The following is a 27,863-nucleotide window of genomic DNA, read 5'->3' as shown; positions in this document are numbered from 1 at the left end:
AGTGCTTCTGAAAAATCTCCTGATAACAGCATTCATTGTCCTTTTCACAGCTCAGGAGAGGCCTTGGTTAAAATGAGGGGGAAAAAATCAGTAGAATAAGTGGATTCTTGTTGAGCCCCCAGTGCAAGAGGTTCCTATTCAAAGTTGGGTGTCTTTACCCATTAGGATGGCTTTTACCTGAACTTTCTGAGCTTCAGGCAGAACCCTCTGCATCTTCTAACCTAAGCAGTATCGTTCTTCCTCTTTTTTTTTCACTTTTCAGTCATAGTAGATTAAGTGTCAGAGCTGGTTCATGAGAAGAAGATGAAGAGCAGGCATTGAAAAATTGAGAAAAATGTATATTTTTACCATGCCCAACACCGTTGGCAAGGCAGTAAAGGGCACTGCCTCCCCCTCAGTTTCCTCCCTTGCTGTTTGGTTTCTGTGCCTCCAGTGCTTCGTTGTGGCTTTCCTAGGAAATCCTCTGTCTGTGCTCTGTGCTGACATTGTATCCATAGGCCACTTCTTGCCATTCACATATGTAATTGAGAGAGTCGACTATACCCCTAACTCTGAATTACATAGCTGCAGTATAATCATTTGTTTTATTGATTATCTGAAAGAATTTTTTAAAAATTCAGGATTGACTTCCATATGCTATGCAAGTCATTTCGCAGTTGGTTTCATTTATCCTTGGTTCCTTTGTGATAAATGGAACAGTTTAATTTTTCTTAAAATGACCACATGCTCTGTACTAAGTGCCTTATGTCTTCCATTTTCAAAATACCTTCACAAAACAGGTACTTACTAGATTATTCTCGAGTTATAGATAAGGAAACTGAGGCTTATGGAGGTTAAATGACATGCCCAAGTCACTCAGCCAAGGAAATGGAATTCATATCTGACTCCTACATCTGTATAGGCCCAAATGGATCATTTTAAAGTGAAGGAACTTATATGACCTTCCCCTTGATGTTATAATTCAAGTATCCACTTTTTGGTTTGTGTCCCCTTCTGACAAATCAAGACTTGTCATTCCTAACCATAGGCTTAAACCTGGAAAGCCATCTCTGACCATTTATCTTCACTTTTTGTTTCTTTACTTGGAGAGCAACAATCAACAGACCTCATCCATTTTTTGTATAATATCTAAAACCATTTTGGGATTGCTGTAAGTAATACACAAGAAAATCATGGGAAAAATTTTTTCTTAAAAGACAATCATTCATTCCTGCTGAGTGACTGTGTTTCAAACTCATACAGAAGTGAAGGTTGTGAGCACCTCACTAATCTGAAAATATACCCCATTTAGTAAGACAGTTTCTGAAATACCTACACTCCACCATCACAGCACCTCAATAATTATAGACAGCACCTTCCTCTAAGGAGCTCCCAAGTGCTTTGCAAACATTTCTCTTTATTAAGTAACATACCATTGTTCTGTGGCTGGGAAGGGAACAGGATGCTTTGTCTTATTTAAAATGTAGGACTGGTAATGCATTCAGTGACTAAGCAGGTTGCTCTCGGGTCATTCACTGACAAGGCCAGGACTAGAGTCCTCAGGGTTTGTGGTCCACCATGGACTGAGGACCACTAAATCCACAAAGGACCATGTGGCAAGTGCCTGGTCCAACTCCTCACATACAGAAAATGAAACAAACCCAGAGAGATGAAAACACTTAAAAAGCCCCGGATCACATGGGTAATTAATGGTAGAGCCAATACTACAGGCACACAAACAACATACCTATATATGCTATGGAGAGAAACATGACAACTGTGAAGAATCAATTTATAGACACATTAGGAGAGTGTGAAAATAAAAAGGCTTCATCAGTGACCTTGCCTCGAGGAAAAACACACACAAGGTGAAAGTTTCAAGCAGAGCCTTTTAACATAGATGAAGTTTCAACTTCCTAGCAGCCAGAAATACCATCTGCAACTTAAGGCACGTTTCCCATAAAAGGTGACAGGTGGACACATTTTAAATGATAGTTGGCCAGCCCATCATAGCCTCTATAAATTGTCTGAAAGCAGGAGGATAGCAAAGACCAGTTGACTTCCAAGCATGTTTACAGCTGACAGAAACGTTTCGGCTAAAAACATGCATGACTGTCTCTCTTAGGGAATGTCTTACTTCAAAAAAAAAAAAAAAGTACCATTGTAAACACTGTGCATAGACTGAAGTCTTCAGCAAATTGAGATTATTAGCAATGAGGCTTCCCTAAACTTTCCTGTTTTAATCTAAAAGTAGAATTCTCTTCTAACCCTGTGATCTTATGCATCATACTGTGTGGTCAGTGTGCTTCAAAACATACCTGTTTATGTTTGAAAACACAACAACAACAAAAATTCCTGATGAGAGAAAGTTTAGTAAAATGGATCATGAACATACAGCACTTAATACCAACCCTGCTACATAGTCAGCACTCAATACACGGCGATTGTTTTCATTGCTGCTATTACCATGACACATCAAACCTCTTCTGTTTCTTAATGGGGAAAAAAGGAAAAACAGTCAAGGCATATATTTTAAATGGAAGTTAGCTCAAATTTTAAAAGATTTAAAAGATGATGCATAGTTCAAATGTTGCAGTGTTACTCTAAGGAGTTTCAGAGGCTTTGGGTTTTAGTTTGGATCATGAAAGGATACGTGGAAGGACTTTTTTCTCTGAGGCAAGGGCCTATACTGGGCAATCAGGAATGAAGTGAGAGATCGACCAAATACGCAGTTCATCTCACCTGTCAGGAGCAGAGCTCAGGCCAAATAGCACAAAGAAAAGAAGTCTTTAAGTAATTATCTTAAAGAGATGCCAGAGGCCCATGGACTTTAAGAATACCTCATGTGGTCATTAAGTGACTGAGTATTATTACTTACCTTACTGTTTGTAACAAACTTGATCATTTGGTTTCTAAGCCAAACCAAAGCAGTAAACTGAGGAGAAACAAGGGTTTCTGCCAACAGGCTGAGAGCAAAGGAGGATGCAGGAAAAGTATTTTAAAAATTGACCCAAGAGTTCAAAATGCATATGGAAGCATTTAATAGGGGTGGGAGGTATCCTTATAATAAGAATACCATGCATGTATTCCCACACTGCTCTTGGTGGTCTGCAGAGTGATTTCATATGTATTTTATGTGAACACCGGCACAATGAGGTAAGTAGGACTATATACCTCAGAGGCATTTGGTGATTTGTCAGAGTGGTGTGTAGTGTGTTGGTGCCCAGATTTGAATAGGACCATTTGAGTCTGATCTCATCATGTTGCCCACTGCCTACTCACCTCTACACCCGATGAGGCCAGTCTGCAGCTCAGTACAGTCAATAGAGAACAGGCAATTAACCCTTAAGTTACATGTTAGGAAGATTTCTGTCTAAAGTAGATAAACTTGAAAGTATAACTCTTCAAAATGACTTGTTCCTATGTTGGCAAATATTTTCAAAACTCACAATCAACACATAGATGTATTTATAAGACAGACTACTAGAAGTGAGGACTTTCCCCAAGGAACCAAGCTATCGTGACCAATATCCTTAGTTCTCAAGGATTCTAGAGCACCCATGTCTCCAGAGATCTTTCTTCTCTCTTATTTCTTATATTTGTTTGATAATGTTAATGGGAAAGACTAAATCCCCTAATCAGGACACTGAAAGTGACCCCCTTGAAAAGTAGCCCTCCCTTTTCCACAGAGTGACTTTGAAGACTTTTAGTGGGGAATATCTGGTAGCTTTCCAAGAAAGCCGTTTTATGGCATAGGGAAATGGAAAACAAAACTGTCCCGGCATCCCCATAAAGCAAAATTTCTCTGCACATGAGAGGCTAGGAGGGCCTGGACTTTTCAATCAAGGATGATCCATTAAGCAATCAGATTTTATTTTTTAATTGTTTTGTTTTTCTTTTTTGTTGTTTTTCTCTCCTTCGTTCTCCATCCCTTGCTATATCTCGCTCTGTCCTGCTTGCTGTCTCTTCCTACATCAACAGGTGAGAAGCCCCACCAATGCAGCATCTGTTGGCGCTCCTTCTCCTTAAAGGATTACCTTATCAAGCACATGGTGACACACACAGGAGTGAGGGCATACCAGTGTAGTATCTGCAACAAGCGCTTCACCCAGAAGAGCTCCCTCAACGTGCACATGCGCCTCCACCGGGGAGAGAAGTCCTACGAGTGCTACATCTGCAAAAAGAAGTTCTCTCACAAGACCCTCCTGGAGCGACACGTGGCCCTGCACAGTGCCAGCAATGGGACCCCCCCTGCAGGCACACCCCCAGGTGCCCGCGCTGGCCCGCCAGGCGTGGTGGCCTGCACGGAGGGGACCACTTACGTCTGCTCCGTCTGCCCAGCAAAGTTTGACCAAATCGAGCAGTTCAACGACCACATGAGGATGCATGTGTCTGACGGATAAGTAGTATCTTTCTCTCTTTCTTATGAACAAAACAAAACAACAACAAAAAACAAACAAAAAAGCTATGGCACTAGAATTTAAGAAATGTTTTGGTTTCATTTTTACTTTCTGTTTTTGTTTTTGTTTCGTTTCCTTTTGTACTACATGAAGAACTGTTTTTTGCCTGCTGGTACATTACATTTCCGGAGGCTTGGGTGAATAATAGTTTTCCCAGTCTCCCTCGGATGGTGGCCTTAAGGCCTGGTAGTGCTTCAAGAGGTCCACTGGTTGGATCTCTAGCTACTGGCCTCTAAATACAACCCTTCTTTACAAAAAAATCTTTTAAAAAAAAGTAAAAAAAAAAAAAAAAAAAAAATTTCCACTTGTGAAGAGCACTACAAAAAATATATAACAAAATCTAAAAGGCCTACTGTCTTTAAGTACACCGCTTGCAGTGTTTCAGTGGACATTTTCACAATTCTGGCCGCTTGGACTTCACAGTAACCAGTTAAAACTGTGGAATATCACTTCTGGTTGAAAACCCAGAGGAAAGGCCCTGCTGTTTTCCACCTACCACGCTGTCTGATTTCATAAAAGGGCTGTGGGGGTGGGAAGGGCAGTGGGTTCGGTGGTGTGGGAAAGAAAGACGAATGGCAGGCTTCTCCCCCAGATTCTGCCCGGGTCCACACACCCTGGCCCACCTTCTCCATATCCCCCTCTTGCAGCAGAAGCCAGGAAGACTTGGACAAGCAACAAGCAACAGTGGCTATCGTATTTATTCAGTGTCTTCGCTGAGCCACAGCCTCAGCACAATCAAGAGGGACTTTCATGAAAGGCAGGAATGCGGATAAAACAAAGATATCAGAAATGTGCACCTATGTTTCTAGGTACAAGAGAAGGATTATTTCCAACAATCTTTGCAAAAAAAAAAAAAAAGTGTCAGGATATATTCTTGTGGAAGAGAAAAAGAAAGAGAAATGGAGGGTGGGGGGAACAATAAAAAGTTCTTGAGGCTTTTTTAATTCAAAATTTTATAGAGGGGCAAAAGTGACGTTTACCAGATAGAATGCTGATTTTTTTAATATATTTACAACAGTATTTGTGTAAAAAAAAAAACAAAAAAAGTGAAATTGTTAAAAGTAATTTTTTTCATTTTGGTTTTGCATACACTGCCACCAATTCCTTCTCTTTTATTTTATTTCACACACATATATATATTTTTTGGTAAGTCAAGACTGTTAAGGTTAGCGATACTGCTTCCAGATAGAAAGAATAAAAGGCAACTATAGTTATATTTGAAAGAGAGGAAGGATATTTTCTTCATATTTTTTTTAATTTTTCTTAATTTTTATTATTTTAAGTATTGCCTGGGTTGATGAGGGCCTCTGTGGCCAGCCCATCCCTGCTGTAATTTGAATTGCTGCTTTGTATTTTGATATGTAGTTCTTTGACTTTAGCAAGCTTAAGTTGCCCCACTGAATAATTTTTTTCAACTGATCCATCTAGAATTCTGTTCTTTTTTATGGAAGAGACTTTATCTTTCAGAGATTGCTTGCTTCTCCAAAATTTCATTGAGATCTTACAATTCTAGAATTTCTATTGACTTTACTTTTTTTCTTGGTGAAACACTAGTGGTCTAGAAGTCTTGATAAATGGGGTCTTTTCTTTTGTGATCAGCCAGGAAGAGGAGTTCACAAAACTCTGCCATAGCTCCTCACCCTTCCCAACTGCAAAGAGCATCATTATGAGAAGCCTGTTACAGATCAAGATGCATTGATGCCAAAATTACTTTTTTCCTTTCAGATATCACCTTCTGACTATTTCCACCATGGTTAAGAGGGCTAAATAAGATGATCATTCTTCAGATGACTAATTAACCCTTGCTTCTTAGAGAGGTTTTAGGGAAATTAAAAACTTCCAGATGCCAACATCCACCACTCAGAAGACCACCAATCTATTGCATCATACCAGATGCCACTCTCTCTTCCTAGTTGGGATTTCTCTCCTCGGTCCTGATCAAGGTATTATAATAGAGATATTTTCATTATAGACAGTGTCCTGAAGGGATTCCAGCTCAAATATAGGATTTCTTAAACCTAGCTAAAACTCCCAAAGTGATTTCATTGCTGGGCATATTTTAACACACTTAGGGGAAAGCAAATCTTTAAACAAAGCAAAACACCAAACTACAGTTTTAAAAAGAAGAAAGGAGAGAGTATTTTAGTTTCAAAATTACATTACATTTTAATTTAATTTTCCTTCTAATTTTCCTGTCAGCATTTTATTTACAAAAACTGTGCAGCAAACGAGGGAAAATCTTCCAACACAAACAACTCTGTAATGACTAAATTGGTTTTATTCATATATTTCAGACATTTGGTTAACTTGGATCTTTTGCATAAGTTTCTTGTGATGCTTAGTAAGGTTAGTGTAACTGAAGTGTTTGTGAGTTTGATTTGGTCCCACAGTGCTTAATTCAGTGGATATTTTGCTAGAAGTTTTAATGTACACTTGGGTGGTTAAGTGACTATTGAGTATAACCTATTGTGATTTCTAAGAGGAGTCCTACCAAGAACTGTGTGTCCAAAACTGACCTGTTTTAACAGTTAGTAAGGAACAGCTTCCAAAATAAAGTAAGTTCATTTTTCTATTGCTAATTTTGCTTTTTAAAATATCAGTGTTGTAAAACTAATATTTCCACTTACCACCAATAGAGGGAGCATTAGTTAATTAACTATGTCATGGAATTGTTTTGATATTTTGGAAAACAAGTGATTCCACCCATAAAATAAAAAGAGAAGATTGACCTTAAGAAAAAAAACTCAAAGCTAGAAGATAATGACATGAAATCACTCAATACATGTTACAAATGAAAGAAGGCCAAAAGCCACTTTAAAATATGTTTAACTGTTTAACAGTAGTAGACTTGAAAGTGTCTTTGTTCAAAGTTAGCAAAGTAGGAAGAATTTTCACTAATACCTCCTGAAAAGTTGATCTTAGGTGCCATTATGGGCCACATGTAGCTTTCTGTTTCTCAAATCTGAGATAGACCCATTTGCCTTAATGCTGATTTGCCATGTAAAATGCTAAGCAATTGGGTTAGAATCCACCTTTTCTTTTGGTAGAACATGTAGAGAAAAAGCTGCAGGTGACTTGAAACCCTGAGGAGACTATCATCCTTTCCCTGTAAAGGAAGTGTCTCTTTAAAAAAAAGTGGGGGGGAGAGGGGGTGGAGGATCCCTAAAGAATTCTTAATGAGGTGATATAATCATTGTAGTCCATGACAAAATGGACCAGCCAGGTTTGCATAGCAGTAGACATATTCCTACTGTATGTTTATCCTTCCCAAACATGTCACATTGTAAAATAGTTGACAAATTATTTTGTGGAAAGAGGAAGAAGCTGGATTGGAGTGGGAGATCTAATCTGGAAGAGCAAAGAGGTAGTTGTTTATTGTTATGTTCCTGGCCCATCAAATGGCCACTTTCCAAAGTGACATTTTAGGAAATAAACCAATCTGGACCTGTTTCAAAAGGATGGAGATGCTTTTAGATTGTCAGTTCTCACTTTTAAGTTAAACAATCACAAATATCTTTAGAAATAGGGAAAGACATTTGCTTCAAAATGAGAGAATGAGTGTGGATATTTTTAATTTTTTTGTTTCAAGTCCTACAGTCATCTTACATTTGGAACTTCATGGTAGGGTAATATCAGTGCTAAAAAAAATTTCTTTCTAGTAGCCAGGAAACAGATAGATAAGATAAAAGCAAATGTTCCAGATTTAAGACTTCTTAGGATGAGTACAAGGAAGAAGAACTAGTATGGAAAGGACACTTTTTAGCAGTTTATAATTTTATAATGGAATTTGCCAAACAAGGGAAAGGAAAAAAAAGTCAAAGGGGAATTTTTATCTCAAGATACTTAGATATGGTTATAAAAAATAATATTTTCTAGCACTAAAAACATTGGTATTATCTCAGCATCATGGGCAATTTTTCCTTATTAAATGCCAACATTTGTACAAAAAAGGCCCCCAACTGTGTGAAATGTAATCCTGAAAAAGAAAATAATTGGAATACATGGATCTGATAGAACTCTACACAGGGGGAAAAACTGAGAAACAAGCTAAGCAAAAAAAAAAAAAAAAAAAAAAACCTGAAATGAAAATCTCTGTATCAAAATGGTTTCCTGTATATTTTAATTGAGTGGTAAACTTTAGCTCCGAATAACAGTCTTATAGACTGTTCTCTTCCCAAATTCCTAATGCTTTGAATCTATTTGTGCCATGATTAAGTGTGCTGGGTAGTTTCCTGCTCATATTCTAGCTTCAGTTCATTCCTAGTCATCTTAGAGGTCACAGTAGCTCTTGGCCTTTGAAAAACTTGGGTTTGCTGTATTTAAGTCATAAGGGTTTTATTTTGCATCACCAAAATATTCTATAAGGTCCAAAAATACTCTTTTTCAACCCATGAACAGTAAGAATTTGTGAATTCTGAAAATGAAAAGAGAAAATTTTCCTCCAGGTATGTTTGTTTCATATTCAATCCTAAAGCCTTGAGCTATATGTACTTCCCTCACACAAGCACACCAGCTGTCTGTGCTCTGCCCGTGCCCAAAACTCAATGTTTTCTCTCAGCACAGAAATCAGAAATGCCATATGCCCCTTATAAAACTCCTACAATTCCTGAGAAAACATAGTAAAAGCTTATGTCACTTCCTTGTTGGGGCTCCTCCATAATGCTCCCAACACCTGTGACCCCTAGGAAAACAGGGAGCAAGGTAGATCTGGCCAGGAGTCACAGGATATACACCCATTCTGGAGCTTTCCTCTGTTGTTCTAGAAGATGTTATTTGGTTAGTTGGGGCTGGGAGCAGGGGATATATGTTTCTGCGGAAAAGGTATCAGATAATCAAATCAGGTCTGCCTCTGCTATAGCCAGTGTGCTGCTACATCAAAAGGGAACAAAAGGAAGGTGCAACTAAGAGCAGACACAACCCGAGATGCCCTTGAGATTTAGGAGAACAGAAGGGTGCCCTTTCTGTTGTGACCTGACTCTTAAAAGAAATCTTCTTAAAGAATTCTTTAATTTGGTAATGAGTTGAAGTCCAGGGTAATGGAAGCTCTAGGACAGAGAACAAAAGAATTGCAAAATGTATTCAGCACCAAACAATGCTAAACCAAGAAACATCCAATCACAAAACTAGGAAGTTTGGCAAGAAGTGGTTAGAGAAATCTCTGGGCTTTTCCATGGGTAGGGTCGACAGACTCTCTCTTGAGTGATTTCTGGCTCTGAGAAACCTCTTTACTCACTGGAAAAGAACTTTATTTAAATGGCCAATTTTGTTCCTCAGAAAAAGAAATTAAAAAAAAAAAAAATAGGACACTGAAGACAGAACCATGTGACTTGGTGACAAACAAAAGGAAGGGTGCACTAGAATTTCAATAGGCTCCCTAATTCCATAGAAAAAGCAAAGCAACCCAATGCCTCCTGAGCCTGCAGTGCATGAAGAGAGTGCTTGAGCTGACCCAGCCACCAGGCTTTGGGGGCTAGACATAACTTCCTACTGGAACAGCAGCAGCCTCTTTCCCCTCTTTGTGTTTTCATGAAGAAAATGGCTGTTCTCTTAGGTACCCAGGAAATAGATTACATGGGGCAAACTTTCAAAAGCAATCTGTACCTTGGTACTCAGGCTACATATAGAGGCAGAAAAGGGGCATGGAAGAGCCCTTGCTCTTCAGAGAGAATATTTTCATATTCCCAAGGGCTTTCTGTGTAGAGTTGCTATTTCTGATGTCACTTAAACCTTTATAAGAGAAAAGGCTGTGGTGACTCAGTGTTCCTGTAAACTCAGAATGTGGAAATTACTAATCCAAAGCATCGTTTCTAGCACTGAGTATCAAGATGATCTATCCTGACCAAAATATTCCAAAGACTTTTCTAAGTCTCTGAAGATTTTTTTTTTGTCCTTTAACACTGAGTCTATAGCAGTCAGCAGTGTACCTTAGCAGATCCCCAGGAATGGTTGTAGAATAGTAGAGCTTGTTTCCATCCTTTTTAGAGTGAAGAGGTAGAAAATTAGGGCTACGTAGTGTGGGTTCTTTTTCAGAACTATTTATTTTCTCCTCACTGCATGAGGGGTAAAAATGCCATGAGTTGAAACAAGAAACATCATCTTTCTATACCACTGACGAAAACACCTGCCATTCCAGTGGTTTCTTCAGGCTCCACCTTTTGCTCCATAAACTGTAGACTTTCAGACTGAAATCTAATCTTAAGTGACCTCAATTAAGGTATTTTCACAAGAGGCTACTTACAGTATAGCATTATTGCCTTAAATCAGAAAACCCTGGGAAGAGAACAAAAGATACAGAAATGAGAAGGCTCTGAAGTTATAGGCATTTCTTGCTGTTTAATAGTTACATTATCATGAAAATAAGCCCTATTCGTGATTGAGGACTATGGAAATAGTGACTTCTTGGGGAGGCACCAAACTTCTCTAGAACTGACTACTCTCAGATAGTGGCTGCTATTTCCTATTCTATTTCAGTGACGTAGGTTGGGGCTGAATGTAAAATGGACATCATACTACTAAATAGAATCCTAGAAAATGCAATCACAGGTGCCTGGGAGTACTAGGTTTAAACATTTCCTTAACAAGGAGAACAATCCCAGCAAAAAGCTTTCTTTATCTATAGCATATATCTCTAAACTTTTTTTTCCCTCAGTTTTAGAGAGCATCTCTTTTATCTGGTGGTTCTTTGTTTAAATGCAAACTCATAACTTTCAAGTCTTCGTTGCAAGAGCATAATCTACAGATCATAGGCAAAAATCTAGCCACAGTCCTGAGAGTCCCAGCTTCTGGGATGCCCAATGAGGGTATAAAAGTCCCTACTAATCCTCTTTCATATTCAGAGGTTTCTTTGGTTTAGAATGGCTCAGTGAGATTTTGATACCTCCAAGAGAGAAAAAAAAAAAAAAAAAAAGACAAAATCTTGGGGGCATCTGTTTCTACTAGTGTTGCAACGGTTGTTATTACCCAGCAAAATCATTGCAGTTTATATGTAGCTTCAAGTAATGAAACAGTCTTAACCCATCCAGTATGTCACCACTGCTGTCCAAAATGTCTATAAATGAGTATACATTATTTATACATGTGCACACACAGTGTGAGCTTCCCTCAGCACAAAACTTTCACATTCATATTGCCCAGTGACGACAAGATACATTTTTGAACTTCTGGTTAGGAGTCAAAGGTCTGACATATCTCACATATCTGCTTCTGCTTTGTTGCCTTAGTTGAGTGCATCAGTATCTGTGATGAGACTTTAGGGCATTCTGAAGGAGCCCAACCATCAGTAATTTATATGTATCCCTTTCATGAGAAACTTGAATATGCTTATGTAGAGTACAGTGCATTTAACAAACTCTACAGTTCTATTGGATTTATTGACACGTGTGTGCACGTGTGTGTTTGTGTATATACTTATTGTCATCTGGAAGTGTATGTGTCCCCCAAATGAAGCACACACAGGCAGAGGTCCTTGTGCATAGATACAGTTGCCTCTTCCCAACATTGTGCTTAAGACTTGTGGCTCCCTTCCCAGGAAGCAGTCACCTGCCCACTCTGTTGCTTTTTGTAATGTTTCAGAATTGGGAGAAACAAATGCAGCTTGTTGAATCCACAGCAAACCCACAGGGACAGGCTGTTTTCCTCCATAATAAGGTATAACAGAAGTCTTCAACTGGTGAGCAGACAAAAAGGAGCAGCAGTCCAGGGCATCTCCCCAGGTCTCCTGGAGGAGGGAGGGGGGTAGGGGGCACCAATGCCAGGCAGGCAAAGCCCACACAAACTTTGGCCTGAGCCATCCCATAGCTCAAAGGTCTTCATTTCTTTCCTCTATGCAACGCAGTGCGCGCGCGCACACACACACACACAGACACACACAAATTTTGTTTTCAAACTAAAGCTTCCTAATTCTGCCTGTACTCGCAGGATATCATCATAGTTCACGAACTGTGTCTCCTGAAACCAATGTGGCCTTTGCCAAAGTCTTTCCAGGAGTGGGTTATTTACCATGTTTAGCAAACCGATAGACTATTGGGGGGAATATTTTTTGGTTATCTCTAGGAATTGATAGCTCTTGCCCATCTCAAACACTGAAGCAGAATGCCACTCAAGTGTAATGTACTGAATGAATGGACTCTGAAGGCTTGGTGGCCTGGAATTCAGGATTCAGTTTTCTCACTTCCATGCCCTTCTTTTACTAGATGGTTTGTTATTTTTTATGACTTGTAGATTATTTCTGCTTTACAGAAGTCAGAGGACATTTTCTTTCCTCTTCTATTCTGGTGACTTTTCCCCTCCCTCTGTTAAGTAAGGCTACTTACAGTTGCCACTTTTTTGTCGTTATTACTTTTTAAAATGTATATTGTCTTTCTATATCCAAAAGAAGTCTGTGACTGTAACCATAGGTATTTCTTTTTACTGGAAAAAAAAAATCGTCGTTTTGGTTTTTTTTTCTTTTACTTAACAGTACTAGTGACTTTGAAAGAATATGAGTTACTATTTAGGTATGCTTACTTAAGTACAATACACTACATTGCAGTATTTCTGAAACCTAGGACATACACATTATATATAACAACTCTATATTGAAATATATATTACATTATATTCATTTTAACTTTTGAATCTGCCTATGATCATGAGTTGATTGAAATATTATGTCTTTGCATATATCACCCATCACCAAACTGCTGCAGTTAATCTGGTGCATTTAATAATAATCATTACTGCTCTAATTTGCTTTTTATATATCAGCTTCAGTATTGTCTTTAGAGGATTTTAGAATTTGTTAAAGCTCAGACTTACTTAGCAAATGTAGGAAAGTGAAAACTGTTTTTGAAACTTTTTTGTTGGTGTGACTAATACAAAGAGGTTCACATTCAAAGTGATCTTGTTTAGCTGACCCACTCGATATCTGAAGAACAAAAGAGGTGCATATGAATGTATCTGATTTTCCCCTGTAGGACTGTCACTGTCTATATTTGCTTTTAAAAGTATGACCAAGGGGCTACTTAAGTGCCACATGATCTGACCAAAAATAACAGACTGCGTTTCCAAGGGCCAGTCTTCTGAAAAGCATAAGACAGTGAATTACCTAGTTGTCCCCACTGTATTCTCAAACATTCATTTTAATACTGGTTCTTTACTACTTTCTTTTTTCAATATGCTTAGAATTATTTTAACTAGTCTGCAACCTTTCCCTGGCGGCAGCTTGGAAATATAGTGTTCATTTTCCTGGGAGTTTTTTTTTTTTTTTTTTTTCTTTTTTCCAAAAAAACTAAAACCAGAGTTTCAGGAACTCTTTATCCACAGAGGCTAATAGAAATAGAACTTGGAAGCCGGGCACGGTGGCTCAAGCCTGTAATCCCAGCACTTTGGGATAATCCCAGCACGGGCGGATCACGAGGTCAGGAGATTGAGACCATCCTGGCTAACACGGTGAAACCCCGTCTCTACTAAAAAATACAAAAAACTAACCGGGCGTGGTGGCTGCACCTGTAGTCCGAGCTAGTCGGGAGGCTGAGGCGGGAGAATGGCGTAAACTGAGGAGGCAGAGCTTGCAGTGAGCTGAGATCTGGCCACTGCACTCCAGCCTGGGCGACAGAGCCAGACTCCGTCTCAGAAAAAAAAAAAAGAAAAAAGAAATAGAACTTGGAAATATCCATCTGAGACATTTTTAAATCTGAAGAATCCATAACATGGTGGCTCTTGGGTATCCAGCCCTCAGGATCTCCATTTACCTGTTAAAGTGAGGATTTGGTGCCTTTCTTCTTTAGTTGGGCCATCAAGGAAACTTCAGAAATCAGGCATCCTGTCTTCCTATACAATAAATATTTTCAGATCATATTTTCAGGTAAAAGAGTTTCTTCAGCTTCCCTCAACTGTTCACCCCAACGTATGGAAAGCCTCAGTTGAATAAACTTTCCACCATCCGGGGTGCCTGAAACTAATGTCCTTCTTTACTTCTACATTCAGGACAAAAGGAAGTCAGTTTTTTAAAACCTCAGTATGAAAGACCTTCTCACACTGGTCCAATATGACGGCTTCTCAGTGTGAACACTGGGGAATTCCTTCCTTTCATCTTTCCTAATAGACTGTTGTTTTCTAATCCCATCCCATTCTGCTGTGCCTCTCCGGCAAGTCCCTTTTCACCTTAGCCAGGCTCCCTGCAGTACTTTCCAGTTGTGAAGCCTTTGTATTCACTAAGGAACTACGTACTCTTAGTCTGCTTTGAAAGGGCTAATGTCTAGTATAATGGCAAAATCACCAATCTGTTCTCCAAAGTGTTCAAGCAAATATATTTCTACTAGACAAACATAATTGTGAATTGGCTGTTAGTGAGGCTGTTTCTTCTCTAATGATCACGTAATATCCAAATTATATCAGCTTCATTATTTCCCTCTTTCCTTTTCCTAGCCCTTTCCCTTTATTTCTTCTTTCTCTTGAAGACTATTTCAAATTACCTATTCATCTTCATCACTGCCCCCAAAACTCTAATAATAATGACCCCTAACTGTTCATTTCTCTTCCTTTGTCCACCCCATTCTGAACATCCTTCTTTAAGCTTTATTTAATGAAAGAACACTAAAGTGAGTGAGTTCATAAACTTGAGACTCGTAGGCAGAGTGAAGCATGTCTTCATTTTTGCTTCAGAGTTTAAAAGTTATCAGTATTCTTTTGAGAGTAGGAGGACCTGAGTCACAGTTTTAAATGTCAACTGTACTAGCTGAGGTCATTAATTCCCCTTACCTTCACATTTGGCCAAAGATGAAGAGAAAAATATTTTCTGTGTTTTTTTTTAATACCACAGTGTTCAAGTTCTTGATATGAGTAAACCACTTATGATGGAGAAAAAAAAATCATGAATGTTGACTGTTTCCACTAGTCAAATTACTTACCAGACTTTAGATTATAGGAATCTAAAGAAAAGAGTAACATTTCAAAGCAATTTTGATAACTGTTCAAGCCTTAGTGAGCTCTTCTCAAACAAGAAAAGCCACATCCACTTGAACACATTGTAGGAAAAATTAGGAAGAATTTTTTTATGTAATACCTTTTGGAAAAAAAATCATTGATTGGTTTATAACTTTGAGCAGTAACTTACTAATGGATGAAAAGATCCATAAGGTTTTTAAAGTGTCTGTTTTTGCAACCAGAGATTGCCTAAATATAAACAGTATATGCTTAAATAAAATAATAACAGGGCTAAACGGATATCTAAAGAGCCATGCAGTGCACTCCCCAGCACCTAAATACTCACCGTATAATTTGGTTGTCATGCTAGATCTCACTGCAGTGGATTACAGCTATCTGGTCAGCAGAGCATTGCCCAAAAGACTGACCGATACCACTCTGGGTATATCCCTTTCAGGATGCTTATAATGTCACATTCACAACAATTTTGTAGCATAGTCTTTCCTGACTTCTGGTCCAATGTTCTTGCCATGATACCACATCGCCTCTCAGCTTTAATGAAGACAAGTCCTATGACATTTAGAGTACTATGTGGTTTTGAGTGCATAGGCGGGATGCTTTCAGTTCTTGCTTTACCCTTTGACAAAAAGAATCAACATTTAATATCAGAAATGTATTTTTATTTGACTTGAGACTTGACCCAGCTTTTATCTTAATCAAACCAGTTTATAACATCAACTTACACCGTAGAGAACAATGAAATAAATAGCAGCTTTGAAAGCCTTTATGAGGCATGCATCTAGTAGGAAAACAACATCTCTTAAAGGCAATATTTACATTGCTTAGGACTGTGATCTTCACTTGGAATGTTCTCCCAATCAATCCTATATCCTTCTTTTTCTTTGTCCATTCTAACTCCTGGTATTTTTTTTTTCTTAAAAGTACTCTTTATCTAAAGTACTCCTTTCCTTAGGCACTGGCTTACAAAGGAAGAAAGACTTTTAAATACTAAAATGCTATCATTTAAAGTATAATATGGAGGAGGAGAGGCTCTGGTTCTGATAGATCTTATTTGGTCCTCTTAATCTGGGATGCCTTCTTGATGCTATTCTTTCTAGTTCCCCAAGAAGTATTCCAACCCCAAGACCCAGAATTTCTCATCACAACCTCTGTGTTAGTCTCAGATTAATATCTAAATCCTGTTTGATATTCTAGAGACTCCGGGGTGTGAATTTATTATTGCTTATGAGCCTCCTGTCTTTCCAAGCTGACACCTGTCAGGAGCATCAATAGCCTTAACAGTAACTAATGCATCAAAATAATAGAAACACTATAGTATATATTTGTGAGGATAGGAAGAGATTTTTTTTTTCTTCTTTTCTCCATAAAAAGCTTGCTTCGCTCCCCCCTCCCTCCCCAACACTCACACACACACACACACACACACACAAAATGCATTTTGGAACATCTGCATCTTATTTTACAGATATGTAGCTCTAGAATTTACAAATATAGCTTAGGAAATGTTCTGAGATTGAGGCTGGTAGCAAACAAGTTTATTTTCTGCACTGGACTTCAGGATAAGTGTGCATAGATGCAATTCCTTCAAAGAAAGTGAAACATGGTAAAGCAAAGGGATAATACTTTCACACATTCAAACAGTTGTTTGCTATCTGTAAACCTTGATTTAAGCATAATTGTTACTTTTTAGAAATCTGAAACTGGAGGAATGTGTATTTTAGTAAAGTTTGTTTGTTGATTTATTTGTTTCCCTTTCTCTCTTTCTTCTCAAGATAGTGAAGGATTTTTATTTCTTAATTTGATACTGTCCATGGACAGTCAAATAACTGCTCACCCTTACTGTATTATTTTCCCCTTAGAAAGAAAATCCTTCCATCCTACCATGAAGGAATTTTTCCTCCACAAAAATTTTATCTTCCATTTCAAATAGCACTCATGAGCTTTTAAGAGAGAAATTCTCTCTTTACTTTGAGGATAGAATAGTTAAAACAAAAACCTGTTCCTTGAGAAAGAAACCCTATTTACCTAAACTAACATGTCTGGGGCCAAAGAATAGATTTTTAATTGATTGCAGATGAAGACCATGCATTTTTTGTACTACAATCCTTATTGCCTCCTCAAATCCTTTTTGGAATAAGGCTGGGAATAAATTAGTTTAATTAAATTTTTTGGGTATTTCTAGTTAATATCTACTGCAAGATACCCAGGAAAGAAAAAGAAGGGGTGCTGCTAAAATGCCAAAATCAATTGATCTGTTGATTTTTATCATTGTAGTTGTTGCTTTTCTAACCATTTCAAGACTGTATGTGTTCATGAAGTCTTAAGTAGAGAAACATCTGTTTCCCCATTGCTTCTCTCTCCTTCCCCACACCCCTGCACCTGCCCTGACCCCAGGCACTAGAGGGAACAGTAACAGAGGGAGATTGGCACTGCATTGCCAGTACTTCACCCATCTATACCCCTCCATCACAAAAGAAGGAAAAAACAAATTAGAAACTTTTAAAAGAAAAAAAAAAAGGAAATTGTAGTACTTCATTTGAAAGCATACTGTTTTCAACTCAACTCAATTAACAGATAGCCTGACAACGTTTTTGTAACCTGTCTTTTGTGCTGTAATTGACATTCTTGGCTCAATCTTTAAAATAATTGCAATTTCAATTAAGTGAACAGAGAAAAACAAAGAGGGAACAGGACAATGTGATGGGACCAAATTTCATACAGGTCTGGATTCCTAAAGCCAATTGTCATGGTTACCACAGAAAGTTAGCACTACGCACCCCTTGTCGTTCTTGCCTGTCTCTCATCATTACAATTCAAAGAATTAGTGAGGTAACTATACTTCTTTGTGATTAAAGATTTCTCTTTCTGCTGCTAAACACATCTAGAGAAATTGTAGAAACTCCTGACTTCTATACCTATTGTGCTCTCCGGGCACAAGAAGAGTGTACAGAGAGATCACTGAAAGTAAAATAATAGTTCAGATTTCAGATAATATTTTCCTGTAGTTCAAAGTGCTTTATGCATGTTCACAGCTAGGGGAATCTTTGGAAACAAAGGCTAGTTACTCTGCTCTTGCTCTCCTTGGGACAAACTTTAATTTGGAACCAGCTGTAGATTTGTAGGAGAAAATTCTCAAAGGTATTTTCAGCCGCTAAACTTCTTCCTTGGGCCCATTGATTCGAACCTCAGTTTTCTTGAGGAGCCTATTGAGATATAAATTAAGGGTGATTTGCATATATCTAATTAAAATTGTTCCTGCACTACTGTTGAAAGAATTACGGTTTTCAGAGTAGATGAAAGCAAGGTGTCTTAGTAATCTTCATCATGGCAAACAAAGGTGAGAAGCTGATGTGATAGAGAAAATCTATGGTAACTTGATATTTTAGGATAATTTGAGTGTGCTGACCCCACTATGCTTAATTCCTTTGTTCCCACAATCTATTTTAAACTACATTTTGATTCTCTTGAGACTTACAGCATGCGTGTGTGGGTATGAGCAGACAAGCAGACTTACTTTGGAGGGTGAAGACCCAGACAAACTGAAGAGACAGATTCCTGAGGATGATCAAATACAAATCATTTTTGCAGAATCACTCAATATTGCCACATCCCAAACTAATTCTAGACTAATCTTAAGAAAGAAGGAAGCTCCTTAAGAAATCCTACTATGAATGTTTTTTCTTCTTACGGAATAACACAAGAGGTACAATGCAGACTCTCACTTTTATATTTAATAATTGTACTTCTTTGTGAGTGTGTCACTGAGCTATTTGTACCAATTTTCAATTGATATTCTGAGAGGGGCCTTGAGAATTTCTGTGTATGTGTATGTATATCTGTATTTATGTGTAGTCAGAAAAAAAAAAAAAGAATAGGAGACTAATGAGGTGAGGGAAAAAGTGATCAATGTAGAAAAGTGAGTGCTCCTAGTGTACCTATTTATGTTATGTAAGGTGGCTGCTGCCTGTAGCCCTTGAGGAATAGCTGATTGCACTACTCAAAAATAAAAGCCCAGCACTGTTAAATTTAGGACTGTGTTTCAAGAAACAGGAAAGCTTTATCTTTTTCTGTACCCATTCCCCTTAGCATCAGAGCCATCTGACATGATAAAAACTATTAAGTAAAAACCACTACTGACCTTTACATTAAATAGCTGTTTTCCTCTTCTAAATAATACCCTTGATTTTAACTAGACTACTTCCTTTTATTTTCTGCCTATTGGCTTAATGTTTTACAGAAAAATACATAGGTGCATGCTAGTTTCTCTACTTGGAGCTGAAACAAACAGGAGCAACAAAAGATGACTCACATAAGTGTGAGATAGACTGAATTTCCCACTTGTGTAGCACTGGTAACCTTTGTAAGAGCTGTTTAGAGTTGAGCTTTGGGTCTATAATAGGGCTTTTTTTGCACTAAATATGACTGCACTGCATTGCACTACTGAAATGTATTTACTTGTGCTCGGAGAGAGTGTGTTATGTACGGGAAAGAAAAAGGCAAGTTATGAAAGTAGGAGCATCACTAAAATGCAGAGTTATTTTCATCATGCTTGATCTTAGCAGGGTTGGTGAGAATCTGTGGAATTTCTGTCAACTCTTGATCAGGCCTAGGAACCGCCATGCTGATAGGATCTGTTTTCTTATTGTAAAGAAGCTGAGTTAGTACAGCAAATTGAGAACATTTAAGAAAAAGTTTACCCAGTCTTGTTTCCGACTGAGCTCTCAGTAAGAGTTTTAATAGTGAAGTAGCTGAGTGGTATGATGTAGAAGTCTTTGCCTTGGCCTACTCCACAAAGCCCCTTGCTGGTGCACAATTTGCTGTGGCAGAGGGCAGTAGGACGTGCTCCTTTCAAAAACACATAGCCTTGTCCCTATTGGAATTACCCTTTCAGCCTGAGTATGCTTCTCCATCCCTGGGTGAAAACTAGATCAGGCTAACCAAAGAGCAAGGCCATGCATGTGGTGAAGTCCTTTAAGATGACAGATAGGGAACAGTGCAATAAACACTGAAAAACAGTGAAGTGAAAGGTTTATTTTGAAACAAGCTAGGCCAACTTGTACATTGGAGGAAGGATTGGAGGATGGATTAGACCATGCTAGCTGCTCCATCATAGACTATCCTTACTAAAAAGAAGACCTTAATAGTGCCTAAAAGTTTAATTTTGAAATTGGTTTTTTCCCTAACTTTTCTTTGTTAAATTTATTTTTATTATCTTTTTTAATCTTAGAAGTAATCAGAGTTTGACAGCTCTTTAGTAACTGTTAATAAAAGAATATTGCATCACAGGATAAGCAATAGATTGTGTGGGAAATAATAACACAAGAGTAAAGATGCTGAAGGACTCTTTCAGAATCCAAAGTGACAGTTTTGAAGGTTCTGGCACAGTAGGAAAGGATCACAACCCATGTAAATGGCTAATGTTGAATTTCTCTGAACACTATCACATGTGGAGCATCAATTTGAAAAACTCTCAGTTGAGGCCTCTTTCCTAAGATTACAACATTGATAACCTTTTTCTCTCTCTTCTTTACTCTCCGTCCAAGTCTACTATTCCAAGTTTAAACATTGTTCAGAAAGTTATCAGCCTTGTTAGTTAGAAAAACTCCATTTAGAGCCATCCAAACTAGCATAAGAAATTCCTTAAACCCTCAAAGCATTATCTCTGTTTTAAATAAGAAACTAAATCCAGAGCGTTTAACAGGTACTTAGAAGTAAGTATTGGGTAATCACTAAGAGGACATTGACTGCACCAAACCAAAGCTATAGGAAGAAATGATTGACTTTTTAAAATATATTCACATTAACTGTCCTAGGATACTTCTCATGAGGCTTTGGGAAACTTCTTCCTTGAAATGTGCATATCCACTCCAGTTCTGTCACCAAAGATTTTAATCTTCAGAGCCCAATTTCCTCTCTCCAAGACAAAAGTACTACAACAGGCTCAAGGGATATGCTTTGGTGGTCAAGGGATTACCCTTTGGTTTTCCTTCTGTTCACAATGGTATTTACAGGAGACCTTGTCATCAGAGGATGTACTGAACTATCTTTATGACTTTGGATTTAATCAGAGGTTTAAAAAATAGAAAAAAAAAAGCAACACTACTTGACACTGTAAATTATCTAATAGAGTCATGACCTGGAGACTGATGGAGAGAAAGAAACTTCCATGGAAGAGAGTGAGCTAAATCATTTAGAACCAAACAAAGGTCACTGGTGAAACATAGGGCAGCATGTACACAGTGCAGATCAGCGTTCTGTGTGGCCAGAGCCAACAGCAGTGACTGGTGGGAGAGTCAGACAACTGGCCAATGAATTCAAGTATTGAAAAAGTCACAGTCTGGATTTTGTTACGATTGCTGGAGTGGTTGAAACGCCCATGCCCATGGCAAGGAAAATGCTTGGAGGCTGATCTGTTGTGATAGTGCCTTTCTTGTCGTAGTGAGTACTAGATTAATAATTTATTCAGTTACACTTTTCTGGACCATTGCCTCCAGTCTTCTGAGGAGGTTTGAAGGGATAGTATCCACTTAGGATGAAGGGACAGGATATTGCTCTGGAATGCTGTGATTTGATGATATTTGCACTAGATTCTAAACTCTCCTTTAAACTGGAGCAACTGACTGAGAGAAAAACCAAGGACAGCTCAAAGTTAAAAGAAACCAAAAGCAGTATTTTCTGACAGATACCATTTCTTTTTCTTCTTCATTTTGGTTTCTTTTTCCTGGAAGAAAACTTCACACTTGTTGGCTACCGAGCTCAACTCTTACCAGTTCTTTTTCTTTATTTTTTGTTTCCATATGGAACCATCTGTGTGAATTAGTCATCAGTTAGATATATTTAATGTAAAGAGCCCCTGCCATTGAAACTTTGCACACCTTCTCTGCTTTATTGAAGGCAAGGGCCAGTGGTAGCAGGGGAGGGACCCTCCAGAGAGCCACACAGCCTTCCAGGAGGCCAATAAGCATGGATATCATGTCAGGAGCTGAGCTGACATATATTTACTCAGAGGACATTGGGGTCTGTAGTTAATCCTAAAGAATGCTCCACAACAGAAGGAAACCAATGCATTGTAGAAAACAAAGGGAAATGGTGCCCGAAGTCTGCCTGTTTCTCTTCTCTTTTCTTTCCAACCTCGCCACCATGTCCTCTCTTACAGAATTATATTTCATCTCATATATTATATGTTACTAGAAAAGTCATTTGGTTCCTTGGTTTCTCTCTTTTTCAGTGGGCTGGAAATTCCTCTAAATTAAATATGAATACCATTAGCAGCTCCCCCGTGTCCAGCCAGTTTCTCAAATGCTGTCCACCTGGTCTTACTGTCCACCTAATATAACTTGGAGGCTTTGGCTGGCTCAACCACCTGTTCACTTTATTTTGTTTCCATTTCCATTTGAACTTGAAGTGAGGCTATGGAAAGGTGGAAATCATGGGCAAGGTTTGGAGGCTGCAATTCTAGGGCATAGCTTGTCAGGAGTTTATATTATCTAAAATATATCTTTCTACACCCCTTTTCATTTTAATCTGTTCCCCTGATTATAATTTCTTTATATTTGTGGTTATTTTTATAAGAATAGAGTCCATTTGCTATGTCTATTTGAGTACTTTTTTTCTATTGTCCCCACATGGATGCAGTACCAACCTGTTAATGAAATATCTTTTTATTATATTATTAATATGTAATTCTACTGTAGACCAAAAATATAAAAACAAATTTGTTCATTTTAAAGATATAAAGAACTAGGGAGTAAAAGATTAAAAATTGAAGGAAAAGACAGAAGAGCAGTGGTTAACTATGTCGAGTTAGAAATCTAAGAGTAGCCTTACCTGTTTTTTAACCAGTGCTTGCCAATCATACCATACTTGGGATTATGTAATCTTGGCTCCTTCATGCTTATGTTCTATAATTCTTGTTTGTCTGTTTGTTTTCTTTGATGTAATTAAGGTTGCACATCATGCTATTTTTGGCAATGCCTGATTCTATTATATTGTACTTTTGTTAGTCATTTCCTTTAGAAAGATGGGGGGAAACGTTTATTTCTTCTTTTAATTTAAAATTTGTTTAATGCACTGGAAATAAAATTGGACACATTTCACTGTTTAAAAAATCAGAAACAAAACAAAGCAAAAACCATGAGGGAAAAAACCAGCAAATAAGCAACAGGGGAAAGAAGCTATGAAAAAAATATATTTGTACTGAAAACACATACAAACTACACCCCAAATGAAAGATTAATATCATCAAGTAAGAAAAATACATAGTTTAAACAACAACGCTGAAAACGTAAAAGGAACCTGGTAGTTCAATGGGGGTAGAGAAAACAGAGCATTCCTCTGAGATCAGAGATCTTGTCATTATTGCAATTAATGCCCAAACAGGTTAAATGTGGAAGAAAGTATGGAGGAAATAACCCCAGCCTTCCTCATACCACTGGATTTCCACATTACCTTTTAACCTATGCTTGAGCTCCATTTTGAGAAAAAATATTTAAAAACAAATTTGCTATGTAACAAATATGTGTGTGTGTGTGTGTGTATATATATATATATGCTTGAGAAAGTGGTTTGTCAAGATATATGTGTAGAGTACACACATGGACACACTTCAGTCCTCTGACTTCCCATGTGCTACCTCATGTGTTTCTCTTCTCATGAGGATTTGCAATGGATAGTCATACAACCTGGGGACTGTCAGTGACTCATTGGTATCAGCATATGCTAAAGAAGCTCTTGGATGCAATCTCGAAACCTGATCTCCCTTCTTCAGCATTCCCCAATACCGAACTGGCCTGTTTACCCATACAAATGCACAGTAAAGGGAAGAACAGCGATATTTTTCCTAGCCAACTGACTCTTAATCATTTGTTTAATGTTTGCTGGTTTTTTTCTGGTTTTGTTTTGTTTTAGAGCAGGGGTGGGAGTGGATGTAACTTCACAATCCTAATACAGTAAATGTTTTGCATCTTCCATGTTTTATGCAAAAACAGGCATTTAAATCAATAAATAATTGTGCCCTAGACTGAAAGTTAATGTTTAGGAGAGGAAAAAAAAATTGTTGGAATTTTTTCTACATTTTTTTGTGAAGAATCTTTTTTGGAAAGGAAGGATACATATTTTTGTTGTGTAATATTTTCTATTTTTGAATGCATTTTATTGGTACAAGACTGTTTTTTTGGTGAAGACATTATTTAAAAAAAAAAAAAGAAAAAAACTAATCGAAAAGTTTGCCCTTAAGGATATGCTGCAGTTTTGAGGTTAAAAAAAAATAACTGATTCAAGATGCGTGTTAAAAGTTGGGATTATATTGTTGTTTTTTGTAATTGTTACAAGAAGAAGTTTGTACCCACTGCTGTTTATTTTGTTTCAGATGAGTAAGTAAAGGGATTGTTCTTGTTTTATTCTTTTTTTAGAGAAAAAAAAAGCTATTTATGAAATGTCAAAAACACTGGACTGTGAGTTTAAGTGTGGAAGCATTTTACCACCCTGTGTCTTCAACCAATTATGGGAAACCCCTTTTCTCTTCCCCCCACCCCCCGCCTTAGCCTTGCCAAATGAAAAAAATATAACAGCTGTCAGATGGCCGAAGCCACCGAAACCCTGCTTTAATTTTTATGGTTTGAAAAAGTTGGAAAAACCAAAGTTAAATTTGTTTCTGAAATCCTGCTGTGCGTTGCCCTTTTTTTGTGTGACACAGCCGGGCTCTGCCTCTTTATCTCAGATCATTGCCTTCTTAGGGTCTGGGGGCCAACCTGATGCAAAGAGAGGCATAAAGGTGGTGAGCCTGAGAGTTGAGGTCTCATGAAGTAAAATGTGAGTGGGACTTCATCCTCTCAGTAGGCAACCACGCTTTCCCATCCCGAGATGAGGCTGCCAAGAGAGCGCACTGCTAACACTGCCTGAGGAGAGTACGCCTCCCATCTCCTTCACCCTCTGCTTCTGAGACCCTCCTATGACTCTTATCATCGTTCTCTAGCATGGCTCTGCCTTTCTCAGCAGCCCACATTCCATGGATGGGAGCGGTGGGGGGGGGGGGGCAGGGACCCAAAGGAGGGAAATGGCTGTGGGTGGTGTGAAGGCCCCCCAGCCCTCAGGAAGGTGGGGCAAGGGACCACTGAGCACAAGGGATCTTGCCCGCCTCCTCTTTGACTCTGTGGATTGTCCATCCATCTGCTCACTGTGAAGATGGAGAGGCAGTGCCCTAAGGCTGTTCAATAGCTTTTCCATATTTTTTCAACATTGAAAAAATAATTTTTTAAAACTGTGATTTAAAAAAAAAAAAAAATCATTTGGCTGGAGGGAAGGGAAAAGGGAAACACCAAAAGCTGTACCATGATGAACTGGAGATATTTAACTGGGGCACTTTCTAGACCAAGACAAACAAATTCCTTTCTGGACTCTAAAGCAGCCGAATATTGAGACTGTCAATGACAGAAAGCTGAAGAGAGGCCTCTATTTCTTCCTTTCTCCTTTCTTCTGTCTAAAAACTCTCTCTTGTTCCCCTTTTTCAGCTTGCCTTGGACTACCGCCCCAATGGCCCCTTGGACTCCCATTTCATGTATGCGAGCACACACACAAACTTGCAAAATACCATTTTTCTTAAGGATTGTGGGACCGAATAATATCACGTGCCTTCATCTTTTCCTTTTATAGTTAGATGAACCTCTTCCTCTTTACAATTTTTTAAAAAAATGATAGGGGAGGTTGATGTGTTAGTGGAAGATTTGGGCATCGTTTGAGAAGTAACTTTTGTTTAGCACATTCTCCCTAAACATTCAACACAAACATTTCAACCCCTTCATGACACTCTTTGGACATTTAAAGCATTGAGTAACCATGTACATGACAGCCTAAATCCATTCGATTTGAGAGCATTTCCTGAACATTCTATTTCATAGACTTCTTTGATCTTATCAAAAATGAGGTGAGCAATGGCAAGCAGCCTTGTTCTCCCAATTTGGTGCTTTTGCTTGTGGTGTGGGGTGGGCGTGGGAGGTTGGGGGGTGTGGGTGTGTTTAGAAAAAAGGTGCATTCCTAAAGATCTCTGGTGCTGAAGGGCCTCGAGTTCCTTTCAGAGACTGTATTTGACACACTTTAGGTACACAGAAACGAATGGTATCACATGCAATATTTTAACGGAGCAATGGGAGAGGCTCTTTGAAATGGGGTTTGCATCTTTTTGTAACATTTTGATTTCTCTGGTGCCTTATTCCTACTTGATGCTGGCACTCACATACCCACAGGAAGCTGACACAGAAATCAGCCTTAGGCGTGGGGACATATGGGTGACGTTTGAGCATGCAGGGGCCATAGGGAGTTTGATGTCAGTTGGTGGGGAAGGGGCTAGATGGCATCTCTTAGCCGAGGCCAACAGGGACTGCACAAATCCATTATAGTCAAAGTTAGCAATTTTGATACGTAAACACAATACTTCATTCTTCCTCATCTGAGCTTTCCTTCCTTCTTCCTTTTCTATTTCCACCTTCTCATAAAGGTGCTGCTGCTGCTGCTAAGGTGCCCAGAGTCCAGAATGTCCAGTAATCACTCAGGCACAAGCCTGGCACTGCCACGTCAGCCCCCCGCATGACAAAACCCAGGTTTCTCTTGCTTGGGGCTGAGAACTGTCAGATTTTTCTCATCAAAAATGTTTTCCAAGGAATCAGTGGATTACAGTTTTTCTGCATTGAAAATGCACTTTAAAAAATATTAAAGCTCCAGACTGTTTAAAATATACAGAGGGAGCAGGGGAAAGTTAAGCATGTGCTAGTGTCTGAACCCAGTTCAGTTTATCTCCAGTTGAAACAATATACACTATATTATGTATAAATGTATACACACTTCCTATATGTATCCACATATATATAGTGTATATATTATACATGTATAGGTGTGTATATGTGCATATATACACACATGCACATAACAAAATCAGATGCTCATTACAAATCCAGATGCTCATTACAAAACCAGATGCTACACAAACAGCAGCAGAGGAAACAAGGTTGGACTCTTGCAACAGATCACAAAAAATAAAAACAGCTACTTGCAGTGACTTTGGTCATTTCTGTATGTTCATAAAGAATGGATTGTAACAAGGAAAAAAAGGAACAGTGTTAGTGAAAGAGGAAAAATGGGCGAAACCATCTTGATCCAATGCAAATGCAGTAATGTTCTATACCATTTCATCAGTTATTTCTTTTAGTCATGTTGATTTGATTTCAGTTTCTGGCTATTAAAAACACTTTTAAACTCAAGTGGCCCACAACAAACTGAACAAAACTACTACAGTGAAAGCCCTTTTCAGTGAACGATGTCAGAAACCTCAGAACCCTTGGCCTGACTCAGAACTACCATGTGAAAATCAGTACTCTCTTAATGTTTGAAATAAAAACAAAAAAAAAAAAAACAAAAAAAAAAAACTTTTTTGAAGCACCTTAACGTGGCCATCCATTTGAGAAGTGGGTGCCACTTTTTTCTTTGAGCACCTTATTGATGTGTTTG

At 38.3% G+C, this 27,863-nt stretch overlaps 1 protein-coding gene across 14 annotated transcripts in view; it reads left to right on the top strand.

The window, feature by feature from the left end:
* ZBTB20 (zinc finger and BTB domain containing 20) overlaps window positions 1-27,781 on the top strand; it is an 830,675-nt gene extending 802,894 nt beyond the window's left edge. For all 14 annotated transcript variants that reach the window (XM_073009742.1, XM_073009743.1, XM_073009736.1 and 11 more), the window contains one exon: window positions 3,961-27,781. In XM_073009742.1, the coding sequence (XP_072865843.1) occupies window positions 3,961-4,382 (422 nt within the window). In that variant the 3' untranslated portion in view covers window positions 4,383-27,781. The remainder of the gene's footprint in view (window positions 1-3,960) is intronic.
* Window positions 27,782-27,863: the final 82 nt, after the last annotated feature.

Source organism: Chlorocebus sabaeus, chromosome 22, assembly GCF_047675955.1.
Source record: "Chlorocebus sabaeus isolate Y175 chromosome 22, mChlSab1.0.hap1, whole genome shotgun sequence".
In the NCBI taxonomy this organism is placed as follows: Eukaryota; Metazoa; Chordata; class Mammalia; order Primates; family Cercopithecidae; genus Chlorocebus; species Chlorocebus sabaeus.
This window is presented reverse-complemented; position numbering and strand designations above follow the sequence as displayed.